Here is a 17,316-nt window from a genome sequence, read left to right as displayed (position 1 = left end):
CATTATTGTTGAAGGTACAATATTCTGTTTATTTTGATTATCTGCATGTATGCTCTCAGATTTGCCTTTAAGAAAGAAAAACAATCTTTTTATTTTTTTATTTTATCATATTAACTAAACCTGACACCTGCAGACAAAACCCCTGTTTTGTTGTTTTCGTTGGCAAGACAATGGCAAGTTGGCTTAAGTCAAACCTTTGGGATGCTGCAGGTTATGTAATCTGCACTATAAATCTCTAACCAGCTCCTTGACACTTATGAAGCAGCCCACAGTCAGTAACTGTGTCGGTAGTCTTTCTTTTGAGGTGTTCTTCAAAACAACTTTCAATGACGATTACCTTTGTGTTACCATTGTATGGAGGTTATGCTCTATCCACACCACAAGCAACTCTCAGTTCATTGTCAGGCTGGAAGCCTGACAATGAACAAAGAATGTTTAGCCTCAATGACTTCCTCATTTGTCAGCAAGGAAACATTTGTAGCAGCTAAACCTTTGAACAATGATGTTGTGATCCTGCACCTTACAATTTTACTAAAATATGATACTTTTCTAATATAATTCTATCAACCTTATGTTATCATGTTGCCAATAACTTACAGTGTTATTGACAACATGATAATTTAGGCATATTTAACTAGAAAAAATACATTTGACAAAGTAGTGGAAGGAAGGTTGATCGCTGTTGACACAGTGAAATAAAGCCCCAGTGCCAACTTTATGAGCAAGTGGAAGATGGCTTAAACAGCAAAGTTCCAGTGCAAGCATATAGGCGGCTTGCAGGTGGTAGCTGGTGGCCATCTTTATCCACATTCATTTGTAAAGTACCAGCCAAACACCCATGTTTGCAAGCGGTGAATTACTTGATATGGAATAGATTGATCACTGACCTAATCTCTGTTAGTGTAGCAGGTCTCTACAGCTCCCTCTCTGACTGAGTCTCTCCCCAGTCTCAAACCTACGACTTCAGCATCAGAGTTTACAGTAATTGACATCTTCAAGTCCCTACACTCACCCCTTAAACATACTCTATTGGGCACAGCAGGGCCCCTCACTGAAGAATTGGACTTCACCCGAAAGACCAGGTGAGGGTTCAAGCCTCCATGACAGCAAAGCACATGCCTGGCTGGTGTCCTTGAGCAAGATACTGAGTCCCTGCAGCTGAGCCTGTGCTCTGACCTCCCTGTGGACGGGAAGTAAGCATAATAGAATTTCTCCTTCAGGGTTTCAGTAAATTTGTATTTCAGGTCATCAGGTACAATTGCTACAGGTGTGATTCATGCTAGCAAGGACTATTGCTTTCGATCATGGTGAGTATGTTTAAAACCCATGCGTACCCTGCCCGCAGAAGGGCAGAAGGACAGATTTAGCTAATTAAAAAAAATAGCCTTGAACCGGACAAAAAGTGGTATTTTAGAAGAAAACAAGGTTTAACCTCTTCAACCACCGGTGAGTCCTTCATTAAAAGCACATGTTGCATGGCCAAGCTTTGTTCAAACCCACAGAAATTTCTTTAAAATTCTAGTCAACATAGCACGTTTTTCATTTCAATTTTTTATTTTTCAAACAACCTGCAACATTACAATACAAAACATACTTTTCACGTGGTAGTCTACAGGTAACAAAGTACACAAACGCAGATAGAAAACAAAAACAAAAAAACAAAAGCAAACACAACAGCACAGCATGATAGGTCACAGCATCTCCCCCCCACCACAACACACAACACTCTACATGACATATATTAAGGCTTTCTATTACATATTGCTGTCTAGTGATCCCCACCCTTAATAAAACTGAGGAAGCTACCCCACATTTCAGTGAATTTAGACACATTATCTTTCAGCTTGGCTAGCATTAACTCGTATGAGGCTCATGAGTTCGATCCAGTCCTTATAACAAGGTATGTTTGTATTTTTCCAGTTCCTTAGTATAATCCTGGCTGCAAATATTGAAATATCAATATACAAACCCACAGAAATTTCTTTAAGATTTTAGTCAAGATAGCAAGTTTTTCAAAAATACCAAATATGTCATGCTGAATTACATGAAAGTGGAAGAGCAAAACTTCTGCACACTTAGGTCCATGCGAGTTTCTTTATTAAACCAAGCTTTCGGTCAAGTAGACCTTCCAAGTTTTTTGACCTCTAGCACCTTAAAAATAGATACTAGTCAAGTGTGCAGTGATCTTCCTACATGCTGTATCACATGGAAATGTGCAGTGGTGCACCTAGAGTTTTTCCATTTGATGTAATGGTGCAACCATAAAAAATGACATCTTGGGTTTGAATATTCCACTCAATATAAGTGTGCTATAGCTTCAATGAAGCATTGGAAGGAACAGATACAGAATATGTATGTGACATTGAAAAACAAAAAAATGTTTCTACCTTTGACACAAAAAAAAAAATATCAGTGAATATCTGTCTGGAGTTTCATAAAAAAAAAACAAATGCATATTGTAAACTCCAAATAATATTCTTTGTCAGGAATCCAGCCGAGGTCCATTGATTTTTCTCATTATGCATATTTAGTTTATTTTTTGTTGCCTTTTGCCTGTCTTGTTTTCTGCTCTGTGTGTCTGTCCAGTTCCCATACATCCAGCCCCTCCTGCTTCAGCTCCAATGATTGGTTTACCTGTTTCCTGCTCTTACCTGTTCCACCTTGTCTCCACCTCCTCTGCATCATCTACCGGCCAATCTTCTGCCAGCCCATTAATGCACACCTGTCTCACTTATCATTAGCTAGATGATGTATATATACCCTGTGGTATTAGTTAGTCTTTGCCAGTTGGTCCCAGTGATTTTTTCCTGTGTGTCATTTCAGCCTGTTTCCTGTTTTTTTTGTAGCCCATGACTTGTTATGACCTTTTGCCTGCCTACTGGATTCTCTCTCAGCTCACTGTTTTGTACTGTTGCCTGGATTGTTTGGACTTGGACTTTGGTTTTCCGCTCAGTAAAGACCCTTGAACTTTTACCCCTGCCTCAGTCTGGTGTGTTTCCGCTTTTGGGTCCTAACTACAATCCTGACAATTCTTGGTATTTTATTTACTACTCTGTTGAGTAGAATCTCCAAACCCATCAGTGCTTACAGCCTAGTGGATATTAGTATGGGTTTGCTAATGCCTGCCTCTCTCATGTGTGTTCAAGCCACTGGTTTCTGGGGGAATTCACATCCACTCTGGAGACAAAAAACACAAACAGCCGAAATATACCCAAAAATCACAAAATAACAAATGAAGTCGTCAGCACTCACAGATAAGTGTATTTAATGATGCACCGCAGCAAAAAAACTGACGCGTTTCAGCTCCAGGCTTTCCTTAGCGTTACTGGGTACGTAATATACACTTATGTGTGAGTGCTGACAACTTCATTTGTTATTTTTCTGATTTTAGGGTTGGTACCCATTACACTCTAAGACTTGAGTTGTGCACGCTAGTTCTTTCGTTTGCTCAAGGACATAAACATCAAATGTTGTTGCTATGAACAGGCAACATCATGCAAGGTCTGCATGACCTTCCACAAGTTTTACCTCTACTTTTCTGTTCTACACTCCCTTTCCTGTATGTCATGCACAGTGTTAGGGAATGGTTTACTATGTACATTTAGTTTTCAGCTACTAGCAGCTGCAAATACATTTTGCAGTAGTTAGGTGGTACTTTAAATTAAAAAGTACATTTCCACTTAAGCTCGTGCAAAAAAACACACTACTAATTGAAGTTGTAACATGTTTATTTACGTGTAGCTATATCACATAACTGGCATTAAATCTATGCATTGATTCATTGATATTCCACAGCTTTAAGGTCTTATTTCTAAGTCATTCTTTCTTTTATGGCGGCAACACTTTTTAAACAGAGACAATTAATTTGAGCTGTTTGTTTTCAGCCAGTATGAATCACTCTCAAATGAAGTCGGGGCCTCCTGAGTGCTTAATAGCCCAGGGTAAGAGGTTTGCTGTGGGTGTAGGCTTATTGCAACTGAGCTGTACAACAAGCTCACTGGACATCACTCGTACAACACAGACACAATGAAGCGAAGTACAGACACACTTGCATTTGTTACAGAAACAACTACATACAAATAACTATGTTTATGTTTAGAAGGTGGTGGTTTAAATATTATGCATATGGCCATATGTGTGTGCTGAAATCTTTGGTCAACCCATCCACAGTGTACATTGAAATTTGATATTGTACTGTGCTTAGTCACAATTCCTTGTATACAATCTTTGTATATGAAATTCCACACTCAGTTTTTCCACAAGGTATTCTGGTTTAGTGTTAAGTTGACAGACTACATTATTTTTTAGGGGTTTTAAAATGTAATTTAACTTCTTTCATCAATTAGTAGTCAGTAGTTTGGTCATTTACGGCTTCAGAGGAGCTTCCCCAACACTAGACATGCAGCAGTCCCATGCAATTCAGTCTCAGTATCAAGGTTCTCTCTGGCTGGTGTCCTTGAGCAAGATACTGAGTCCCTGCAGCAGCACAGGCGCTGTTCTACAGCTGAGCCTGTGCTCTGACCTCCCTGTGGAGGGGAAGCAAGCATAATAGAATTTCTCCTTCAGGGTTTCAGTAAATTTGTATTTCAGGTCATCAGGTACAATTGCTACAGGTGTGATTCATGCTAGCAAGGACTATTGCTTTCGATCATGGTGAGTATGTTTAAAACCCATGCGTACCCTGCCCGCAGAAGGGCAGAAGGACAGATTTAGCTAATTAAAAAAAAATAGCCTTGAACCGGACAAAAAGTGGTATTTTAGAAGAAAACAAGGTTTAACCTCTTCAACCACCGGTGAGTCCTTCATTAAAAGCACATGTTGCACGGCCAAGCTTTGTTCAAACCCACAGAAATTTCTTTAAGATTTTAGTCAAGATAGCAAGTTTTTCAAAAATACCAAATATGTCATGCTGAATTACATGAAAGTGGAAGAGCAAAACTTCTGCACACTTAGGTCCATGCGAGTTTCTTTATTAAACCAAGCTTTCGGTCAAGTAGACCTTCTTCAGGGCATACCTGAAGAAAAGTTTTTTGACCTCTAGCACCTTAAAAATAGATACTAGTCAAGTGTGCGGTGATCTTCCTACATGCTGAATCACATGGAAATGTGCAATGGTGCACCTAGAGTTCTTCCATTTGATGTAATGGAGCAACCATAAAAAATGACATCTTGGGTTTGAATATTTCACTCAATATAAGTGTGCTATAGTTTCAGTGAAGCATTGGAAGGAACAGGTACAGAATATGTATGTGACATTGAAAAACATAACAAAAATTCTACCTTTGAAGCTACTTAAGGGGAAATTTAAGCAAGGCAAAATCAGAGTTCAAGGGGTTAAGCAACTTCTTCAACTTCCTGGGGTTGGAGCTAGTTCAAAAGCATGAGCAAAGCAAAAAAAAAATATCAATGAATATCTTGCTGGAATTTCATAAAAAAACGGATGCATATTGTAATCTTCAAAAAATATTCTTGTTATTTTATTTACTACTCTGTTGAGTAGAATCTCCAAACCCATCAGCGCTTACTAACCTGATGCGCCAGATGGTTTGTTACACAGAACCATTTGGGAAGTCATCCTTGGAAACTGTTTGGAAAAGGGCGGGCACTTTCAAAAAATACTTGGCAGGTGATTGGATGAACCATCTGTCTATCACCGTCTATCACGGGCTAACTTCAACCAATCAGATCAACGAACCATATAAACAAACTCTTGCCGAAGCCAGTCGGGAGAAGAGCGAAAACATCTTTTCCATCCAGAAAAGCCTTCAGTGCCATTCTTTGCTCTTCTTTCAATGAAGAAATACTCTCCAGTTCAGAAATAACTGATGTTATAGCAGCATCTACGCTAGCCTCTTTAGGAGCCGCCATTGTTGTGAACGAACAGTTGCTTCTCGCTGTCGTCACACCTAAACCACGCCCCTACCTGCCCTCATAGGACACTGATTGGTCCACACCACTGTGGTTTGGCCACAAACGCAGAACTTGAAGCCTGGCAAGATGGATTCTCGCGTGATTGTGATCTCGCGAATCCAGCTGTCTCGCAAGGTAAAATGCTTACAGCCTAGTGGATATTAGTATGGGTTTGCTAATGCCTGCCTCTCTCATGTGTGTTCAAGCCACTGGTTTCTGGGGGAATTCACATCCACTCTGGAGACAAAAAACACAAACAGCCCAAATATAGATCTATCCTGGTTGCTCAAGGACATAATCATCAACAAAATGATGTTGTTGCTATGAACAGGCAACATCATGCAAGGTCTGCATGACCTTCCACAAGTTTTACCTCTACTTTTCTGTTCTACGCTCCCTTTCCTGTATGTCATGCACAGTGTTAGTGAATGGTGAACATTACTAATTGAAGTTGTAACATGTTTATTTACGTGTAGCTATATCACATAACTGGCATTAAATCTATACATCGATTCATTGATATTCCACAGCTTTAAGGTCTTATTTCTAAGTCATTCTTTCTTTTATGGAGGCAACACTTTTTAAACAGAGACAATTAATTTGAGCTGTTTGTTTTCAGCCAGTATGAATCACTCTCAAATGAAGTCGGGGCCTCCTGAGTGCTTAATAGCCCAGGGTAAGAGGTTTGCTGTGGGTGTAGGCTTATTGCAATTGAGCTGTACAACAAGCTCACTGGACATCACTCGTACAACACAGACACAATGAAGCGAAGTACAGACACACTTGCATTTGTTACAGAAACAACTACATACAAATAACTATGTTTATGTTATAAAGGTGGTGATTTAGATATTATGCATGTGACCATATGTGTGTGCTGAAATCTTTGGTCAACCCATCCACAGTGTACATTGATATTTGACAGTGTACTGTGCTTAGAGTCACAATTCCTTGTATACAATCTTTGTATATCAAATTCCACACTCAGTTTTTTCACAAGGTATTCTGGTTTAACTAGTGTTAAGTTGACATTATTTTTTAGGGGTTTTAAAATGTAATTTAACTTCTTTCATCAAGTAGTAGTCAGTAGTTTGGTCATTTACGGCTTCAGAGGAGCTTCCCCAACACTAGACATGCAGCAGTCCCATGCAATTCAGTCTCAATATCAAGGTTCTCTCCACTCTGATAGGATAGTGAGTTTGCTGTAATTTCTCTGTGAGGTGGACTGAATGGCTGGATCATCAATCAACACGCATGTTCAGCATCATCTAATAGAGAAACACACTGGATTACAGTATATTCAAGCCAAAAATGGAACTAGGGGAAAAAGGAAAGTAGATATTATTATTAACCGAATATGTGCTACACTGTACAAAATGTATGTAAGATACCTCCAGCCACAAATATGCTCTGATTAGGAGACTGATAATGAAAACATTACTGACATCAATCAATGACATCGATGCACACATTGTCTCTTTTATGACACCTGCATCTGGAGTTTTTGTGAGAAGGTGGACAGCTAGTAATGCACATATCCAAATCTGCATGTTCAGTACATGTTATCTACATCTGTAAAGTAAATATTGTTGGAAGGTGCACAGCAATTTATTATTATATTAGCAATGTATGTCTACATGCCTAGACACTTTCCCTATATGTATGGTGCTCTGTAGACACATTAATGTGAATATCAGCTCATTTTTGTACATTAGGTATACGTGCTGTCATTTTCATACATTGTTTTTCTTCATATTATTATACTCCTCTCATTTGTTAAATATTGCATCTATATTGACATTTTTGTAATTTTTCACTTATTTCATACTGCACATATTTCACATTTTTTCTACTGCTACAGCAGTAGAATTACTGAGACAGTACAGGCAGAACAGACTGCTTGTACTTCCCCTGTTGGCCATCAACTGTACAGAGGGCTCTTCAGCCCTCTATCATTTTCTGAAAACACATGGGTCTCTACCTCCAGTGTGTTTTTAATGTGTCACACTGAGAGGCACTCTTGTTTGACGTACAATTAGAGAAAGCATTTGTTTGATTGGATTGTAATCCTCTATTGTGAGAGTAAAGGGCCCACTGGCTATTTTTAGGCCTATTTGAGAATATGACAGAGCTTTAGTCAAAGAGGAGTGATGTGAAAGAAAAGGCTGCATTTTGTTTATTGTGCCCCTCCATAAAGCTGCTCAGTACTGTATTTGGAGCATTGTGCCAAAGCTGCGATCTGCATTGACTTCAGTGTATTACATGTTTTGTGTCAGCGTTTTAGTGTGTATTTGTGCATTTATGTTTTTTCATGCATCCACCAACATATCTTACCAAACATAAAGCCAGCCATGACACAAAAATCAGAATCCTCGCCCCATAAAACAGAAATCAGAGCCAAGTTTGTTATGTGTAGCTCTAATAAAACAGAAACAGTTAAGGGAGTTGAAAGGTAGGAGGGCATATTTAATTGGTGACAATGCTAGCCAAATGCAGCAACTTGAGAAGTCTTGCTCGATCCACTTCAACACTCTGCCAGCACTGCTGTGCCTATGTAGCCACTAAGTGAACAACTGAAAGCATTCTCTGACTTTTGAATCTTTTTCATTTGAAACTGGTGAACCTCCCAAAAACGCCAAAGCAAATAACAAACCAGCTGCAGGGCACATTTTTACGATCTTAAGTGGAGGAATGGACACTTTGAGAGATCCAATCAGTTTTATGTTTCAGTGTTTGCAGGAAAGCACATCTCTGACCTCTACAAATCAAATCTCTAAATTGCAAAATTTATGAAACCTTGACTTGAAAATGGAAAATGGAAAAAGGAAATAACTTCTGAACATGGCCAAAAGGTTAAATTCTTCTTCTAGAAATACATGCATTATCAAGCCTGGCTGTTCATATGTACAATATGTTGTTACCGTAATCAGGACCTATATCCATAAACCTTCAGCTGCATGAAGAAAATAACAAAGCATTTTCATGAATGCAGCTAAAAGGAATCAGTTTGAAAGGTCAGACCACGTTAACAAAGAATGGGTAGATTGTCTTAGTGAATGAGTCACTTCTTAGGATGACAAGGCGCCTTGAAAACATGTCATGACATTCAAGTGTGGGATTGGTTGATAAGAAATGACCGCGCACCAATTAAAGCTGAAGTCCTATTGGCAGTGGGAGCCAGCACTAGCTACTCAATGGAAGTGAGAAATGCAGTGTGTAGCGTTTATTTAGATCAAAGGCATTGTTGATTATAGTCTGAACATTTACTGATTACCTTTCAGATTATTCCTGGTTGCCTATTGAATAAAATCTATCTATACTGTTTGAAATTTCTGTTTGGCAATGTTTTTTCCACTTGATACACTTGGTTGATATAAGCGACCAGCAAAAACTGTCTCTTGCACATAACTCATCGGTGATATGAGGCCTACTCTCGATGTTAAATCCTGATAATATACAAGTAGAAAAGGCCTTCCATTGTTCTGCTTTCAAAATTGTGATATCTATATATGGCGATTTCCACAACATAAAATCAATGTGACTAATAATAGTATATTTAGTAGTTACAGTAACAGCTTACTGCTCAACAGCAGTCCTAGATCGCCCTTGTGACCTCAGTGGGTCAGAGTGAAAGCAGGGGATGGGATGAGGAGGAGTGTGGGGAGGGACTGCAACAGCTGCTGCCAGGTCCTGCGCTCCACAGCTGTTAGGGATGGGGAAATGATTCTCGAGCGAAGTTGCCCTCTATCACTGGGATAAGCTCCCCTATCCTAACTTCAACCTCTCCCAAACAGCATCTCCTGCATGGACGACGTCACTGTGCTTCAGAGCGGCTAAGGGGAGGAGAGAGACTCACCTGCTCCGTGAGGCGCCGTGTCCTTAGGAAGAATCCCAAAAGACACCCTATGACCACAGCCAGCACCGACAAGATGAGGAGTCCATTCTGTTTACACACATTCTTCACCCTCAGCCACACCGCATCCAAAGCCACGGCCATTGTGAGTCACCTGTCTGCGCCCTACCAGCAACCCATATACAGTATATACACAATCCAAAAAAAATCGAAAATCCAGGTGTGAGGATGAGAAGAGAGGCAAGAAGAAAGCAAAACGGTAAATGAAAAAAAACACCAGGAATGGATGGGACTATGTGAAATATCCCTTTGTCCTCCACGTTTAAAGCACTTTTGGACCGAGCATCCCTCTTGTCCTCTCACCGCGGCAATCTGCACTGATCTAAGAAGATCGTCATACTTTCCAGGCATCCCCTCCCACCCTGCTCCGCCCATCAGGGCCAAAGCGGCCCTGCGTTCGCTGACCCGCCGCCAGGGGGATATAACAGCTGGCAGCTACGTCCCGGGGGTTAACATCACCAATCCTGTTAGAGTGCTACTGTATTAAAGAGGTCTGAGGCTGGATTAAAGATCCATGAACAATTCGACAAAGGTTAGCCACTAATTCAGAAGAGAGGGGAGTAACCTTGCGGGCCTCCTCTGACCCTGGCAAACTGATAGAAAACAGAAGCACCTGTGTTGTTGGAGTGGCCTATACACTTTTTTGAAAGCTGATGACTTTGAACCTCAACAATTTCATCTCCCTCACTGCTTTTAAGGACTCTATCGCAGAGATTTTCACACATACCTGCAACTGTATTCCAGCACTTTAACTGCCCAATCAAATATGACTGATGCTTCCATGACTTGTAATTTTATTTGGTTGTTTGTTTTGTCTAATTAAATATGGTTTAATTATTTCCCAGTTCCCATACTGTGTTGGTTTTTCTCTTCCTCTGCAATGTGTGCATTCCATATCATGTTTTTTTAACATCTTTGTCAGATATCTGGATTGTTTGTTGTTTTCATTCCAACCAAAGACTACAGCAGGTGATTTCACTGATTAGTTCCTCCCCTCTGGCTGAAGTTGTACTAATCAGTGAAACCTGATGTAGCCTCTGGCTGAAATGAAAGCCTGCAGACCCTTGGCCCTCCATGCCACATGGCTGCAGAAAGATGGCAGCTGTGATTTCACTCTGGTTAATCTTTTCCTAATGAAAATTACTTTGAGTTGATTGGCAATGAGAAAAACATTTAACTAAAATGTGTCCCCTAAGTTGCTAAATTGATTTGCAATATGTTGTTTGTACCACTTTTGAGTGCTTTGTGGACATAGTTCAAACTCAAGAGTGAAAGACTAACTACTAACAATGTATTACTCTATCTATTGCGTAATGTAATATTTTCCATTATTTGAAAGGTAATATGTTATATGTAATATTTATTATTTAATTTGCTTTTTGGAATAACTTCCCCAACACTGCTCATCACCGAATCACTTCATTTCTCTTAACTCCGTAAGCAAATACTGGAATAGCAGTGAGACCCATGAAGACCATTTTGAGTTAGTCAGATTCTAAATAATAATAATGATAATAATATAATAATACATTTTATTTCTAGAGCGCTTTACATGGTACTCAAAGACATTTTACAGCAAAGGGATAAAGAGAATAAAATATTAAAAATATAAAAAGCAAATGGTACGAAAGTGATGATGATCACTTTTATTCTAGCTATGACAGTACAGTATCTGCACTGACATTAGCCTTTTTTGCTTTCCCTGAAAACAAGTTCAGAGTGGATGGAAACCCAAACAGCCATGTGTTTGTCCTTGGCTCTCCCGCTGCGCTGTATTCCTCATGATTTAAATTCCACAGTAAAACACATTGTCAAAGCCAACGAAGACAATGGATATGAAACTAGTGAGGATATCTGTCAGGGAGGCCTAGCCAGGGTGTAATGCACCTTTACATCTTTCTCAGCGTTATTGATGTCCTCCCAACATCTGTGCCTCTTAAAGATGAAGCTGCTCTTTCCCTTTCTGTTCTTGGACGTCTCCACCCCACTGTTTGAAAACAGCTTATGCATATATAATCTGTAGAATAATAGCACTGTCGGCTCACTAAAGCCAAGATCAACAGCCCTCCTGGAGAGCCACAGAGAGAGGGGGGTGCACAGTACATCAGGCTCTCCACAGTATATGATGTCACATTTTCAAAACATTTTCAAAAGAACAGTCGCAAAAGCAAAGATGAAATTATGCCACAATAGAAAAACAATAGAAAAGGACAAGTGGATCAACAAAAATACATTGAAAAGAGTATGAGAGCTAATTAATTGTGGGATCTCTGTGAGTCAGAGGGTGAAGAGCGTGATAGTCTGGGATTGCAAAACATGGAGCAAACATTTTCAGACCCTATCAAGAACAACACTAGATACTGACATCTAGCAAATACAAACAAATTGAACAAACACAACCAAAACCCTCTAGATCTCCAGATGGCTATGCTTGAATTAAAGACAAAAATGCTGTCCTTCCAAACCAAAAAGGCATGTAATACATGTACCCCTCCTGAATGCATCCTGAAAGAAATTTTAAATACAGCAGGTACAAATTCCCATTGGCTATTGTCAAATTATTCAATGTAATCCCGAGCACTGGATATTTTCCAGAGAGTTGGAATAATATGGACTGATAACACCTATATTCAATCTGACAAAGAACTGACAATTCACACAGTGTGGTGGAGTGAAGCAGGGCTGCAACATGAGCCCAACTCTCGCTTTAATCTATAAATGTTTATAAAATGATTATAGGCAAGATGAGGAGTATATGAATTAATATTAATTATATCTAAATTAATTTGCAGAACAACTGCAAAAATCCAGAGCCCCAGGACACAGAGGCCAAATGTCTGACCTTTGCTGATGAACTAGTTCTTCTTTCTCACTCCACTTTACAACTGGCACATTCATTTTCAAGCATTTCAAGTTTCAAGTTTCAGTTTCAAGCAATACATGGACACTGATGGTGAAAAACACAGAAATCTTGACCTTTCAAAAGTGATCCAGTTCTCAGCAACATATAGTATAAAAGTATACATATTTAGGATTGATTATCAATTCCATTGGACATTTCGCAAGACTGTGAAAAGGCAAGGGGTTTTACTGCCTTACCAAGAAAATGTAATGAGACATCCAACTTTTCAAATTTGGAAATAGACATCCACTGCAAGCCATGCATGCAGAGCAGGCCAATACCCACTTATTTCAATTTCAAAAGCCAGCCATCAGATTTAATAAACACTTCTAATCCACTGACCTCCACTTCTGCCGCTACAAACATCGTATTCCAGCTGGGTCTGAAGCTCCGGCCACAAATATGAAAGCTTCAAACCTTCAATCCATCGGTCCTAAACAAATTCAATCAAAACCAAAAAAAAAACTGAGCGAAAGAAAGAAACAATCAGACAATCAAATCATTGACAATGTATAGACTCACACAACCTGGCCATAGAAACAGGCCGTCACGGGCAGACCTGGCAACGTAAGTTGTGTTCGTTTTGAGACGGAATCTCACTTCTCACTACATACATTTTGAGAGATATGAAAGAATAACAGAGACTTACTCTAAAACTAAGGAAAATTACCACATTTAACAATCTCTCCAGTCTTCAAAAAGTTCCTAAAGTCTGTTTATGTGAGGAGAAGTGTACAATTTTAGCTGCAAATTTATTATTGTTGACTCACAACGGGAAATGGGCAACAGTCCTGCATGAAGAATAACACTGTATATCTGTTCTGTTTTTGTTATTGTGAATAGTGAATGTAGTTAATTTTTTGCTTTGGCAAAGAATTGAATCCTTGCATCATGCCAATACAGGACCCACTGAATTGAGTTGAATTGAATCAAACTAAACTGAGCTCTAGAACGTCTGCAGGAGTCCTGTGATGAGCATCGCACAGTCCAAGTGGGAGTAAAAATCAATTTATGTGAAAATACAATCTGTACAGTATGTTCCTTGAATTCTGATGCCCTGTGTATAGCAATTTTACCAGATGGTGAATCTGTATAGCATACAGCGAAATATCCAGAAAACATGAGAATGACTGATTGCGTCCATTGAAAATCCACATTTAAAAGGTCACGTTCCCCTGCTTTGATGACAGGGAAGTGGCGTGCATCAGGGCTTTACAGTTCATAACCATTCCATTCGGTAATGTATGCTTAAATGCCTTTGAAAACCTATGACAATAGGCCAAGGATTAGCAGAAATGCATTTGAATGGACTCAGAGATAGTTGTCAGTATACTGGAGTCATAGGTTGACACATGAGATTTGCAAAATTTCTCTCACACATCGATGTAGCTGTCTTCTGCTTTTGGGTGTTGGTCTGCGGCAGGATACAGTGTCCTTGGTTTTACATAATCATGTAATATTTATGGACAGGATGATTTCCTTATGGAATAAGAGCTAAAGAAACACTTCAGGCTGGACTCTATATACAGCCTAGTTTCTGGGTTGATACATGTGCCTGACTGTCTGACAGAGAGCTTACAGCTAAGTCTATCAGCTAGCCGTCTACGTTGCTGTCTGCCAGTGCAAATAGTTCAAAGATACACAACACGCTGTGTATTTGGACAAGTCAAGCTCTGAACTGTTGTGTCTGCTGCACAGATTTTTTTTTTTCTACCCGGAGAGGAGTTTTAATCTTTCATTTACCCAAAGCTTGAGTGATTCAGGTCGCTTTGTCCTTCAGTCTGTCCTCATGATGAGACTATGTGTGTGTGACATTCAGGTCGCACAGATTCCCATTGTATACAGTTTCATTCCTGTCTTTCACAGCACATTTCTCCCTTTGAGCTCGGGGTGGACTTGGATAGAAAAGATTCTGAGGGAAAAGATGTGACAGTTATTGAATAAATGATGAAATGTCATCCAGTAACTGAAAGATGAAGAGCAGCATGACAGAACCAATGACTGATGTAGCCTCAGATGTGTTTTGAGTGTCTATCTGTCTGTCTGTCTGTCTGTCTGTCTGTCTATCTGTATATATATATATTATTCTTATTCACCTGAGGTAAAAAAAAGCAATATTTTATATACCTCATGACGCATGTACCACAGTGTAGGGAGAATAATCCTAGCATGCAACTATAATATAGAAAGTGGCTTTACTGCACCGATCTAATGTCCGACCACTCACAACCCTCGACAACAAATACATCCCCTTCTGATCTTTTGTATTCCAAATGGAAAAATCATGAATGAACTCAAGTGCTCTGGCGTGTTCTCGTGTGCTGGGGGAGAGCTGCATATGTGTGAGTAAGTGTGTATGTGCTCGTGCTGAGATCACATGTTTCGCCAGACTCCATGGTCGCTAATCCCTCTCTTTTGCCAATATTTCCACTCTATCTGGTTTCATCAGGCAGGGATTACACTGGATTAGACAACCTTCCAGAAGCTGACATGCATTCATTCATTAAAAATCTAAATTCAGTGGCACACACACCTCCCATTCAGCCACTCAAAACGTATCAATTAGGCCTAAACCAAGAATATACACCATCTTATGTTACAATAGCTTTGTAAGCTTCCTCTTAAATTCATTTTAATGAAGGCTGGTTGCCAAGACTGTTGTCTTGTGTGTGGTGTGATTATGTAATATGGTGCGGTGACAGAATGGAGCCCTGATGTCATCAGGATGGGAATGGTTTGGTGGTTGTAGTTTAGCGACCTTACCCTGCCCTTTACCTTTGAGCAGCAGGCAATCAGTCTATAGTGCGTGATCCCTCGGCTGTCTACATCTTTGTGCAATTGAAAGGTGTTGAGTCTATCATGCAAGTATTGTCAGAAAGATTACAGCAGCAAAGCATTTGATTTCACTTTAACAACAGAAACTACAGTCTTATAAAGTTATGTTTAAAATATTTGGAATGAATGTACATGAATTAAAACAATTAATTTAAACTTTTTGCAGTCATTGTCGTTTGAAAGAGGATACCAGATAACAAAAAAAAAAAAAAATCTGCATAATCAGTGTTTGGAATACCTCACATACACAACTCAAGGTTGAGATCAAGTATAATTTAAAATTACTTTTTCATCTAGTAGTGGTAGTTGAGATTGTCCTTGTCAGCATTACTGCTGTGTAATTTACCTCATGCACTGAACTGTATAAGTGAAAAACATGACTCAATCCCATTGTGTTCCAGTTGAACAGGAAAGGGAGGGGAAAAGGAAATACAGGTTAACAATTGTAGATATTCTGCCATCTTCATATCTGCACTGATACAGTGGTTTGAGAACCATTGGACTTTGAGAACCATTGGATTAGGCTAAACAACTAGACGTCAACATTTTAATGCTATTCAACTGCTCATGAAGGAATAAAGTGATCACAAAAAGTGTGTAGAACGATATCAGGATAACTGTTACAACATGATACAATAATGGACTCTTGGATGATATATGGTCATGAAGAGAATTGATGTTGTTATATTGTATACTGTTCACTTGTTATATATGTGATATACAGTTATATTCAATTAAATCTTAATAAACAGGAATAGGAATAGGAATAAACTATAGAACTTTTCCCACTGACATATTATTACTGTGAAGATGGCCATTTATCAATAACACAGGACTTAATGTTGCAATAACTTGTGCCATATTCCAAGGTGAGTATTCATTCAGAGGCCCAATTCCTCTGATATTGTGAAGTTAATGTTAGACGAATGACCAAAAATCCATGCCAAGTTATATTTACAGAAATAGCAAACAGGTAGAAGGGCTTCACATGAATGTGTACAGCAGATAAAAATGATTTGTTTTCAAATACTAATGGTTAATTACAGTATGGCACCTTCTGTAAATATACTCAACTGCATCATATGGAGCCCAAACTTTAAAGGGTGATCCATGGTATGCTTTGTAAAACTCACAAGGCGCACACACACACACACACACACACACACACACACACACACACACACACACACACACACACACTGTAACTACACAAAAGATTCAGAAATAACTATAATGGTGTGATAAGGCTCTGTTCAGTGTAAATGACTGGAATGGTGCAGTGAGGTTCTGACACAATTCAGTGTGTGATGATTTCAGCCTTTCCGGGCAGTTACCATGCTCACCCACTCAAATTTTGAGTATGAGACTTTTAAAAAAAAAAAAATTCAGCATAAAATAGGTTAAAATAACGTCAGAAACTTGACTCATTTGAAACTTAGAAGATTGTAATGTAGCCTAGTTGCCTGGTCTTTGTATTCACAGTGGAAATTAAATTCCATCCTTTCTCCTTTGTTGCAGGCCAAGCTGTTCACAGGTATTTTTTTTCCAAAGAACAATCACACCAATACATGTACAGTGTGCTCTGTTGACCCCTATTGCTACATATTTTTTGCAATAGCATAACCTTGGATAATGTATAGAATGTCTTTAAGATAAGCTTTACTTAAACGATCCCTGTGGGGAAAGTGGGTCATTGCTGTAGCAAATAATAATAAGATACTGCAAGAAAAATATAAACAAATGGAATATGTCTTCT

At 39.1% G+C, this 17,316-nt stretch overlaps 1 protein-coding gene across 1 annotated transcript in view; it reads right to left on the bottom strand.

The window, feature by feature from the left end:
* slc1a7b (solute carrier family 1 member 7b) overlaps nt 1-9,907 on the bottom strand; it is a 30,497-nt gene extending 20,590 nt beyond the window's left edge. The window contains exon 1 of the mRNA XM_071538172.1: nt 9,767-9,907. Within this exon, the coding sequence (XP_071394273.1) occupies nt 9,767-9,907 (141 nt within the window). The remainder of the gene's footprint in view (nt 1-9,766) is intronic.
* Between the last annotated feature and the right edge of the window lie 7,409 nt (nt 9,908-17,316).

This window comes from Centroberyx affinis, unplaced genomic scaffold (assembly GCF_046629955.1).
Source record: "Centroberyx affinis isolate AG114_WGS23_722 - 3 ecotype Tasmania unplaced genomic scaffold, CSIRO-AGI_Caff_v1 ptg003218l_1, whole genome shotgun sequence".
Lineage (NCBI taxonomy): Eukaryota > Metazoa > Chordata > Actinopteri > Beryciformes > Berycidae > Centroberyx > Centroberyx affinis.
This window is presented reverse-complemented; position numbering and strand designations above follow the sequence as displayed.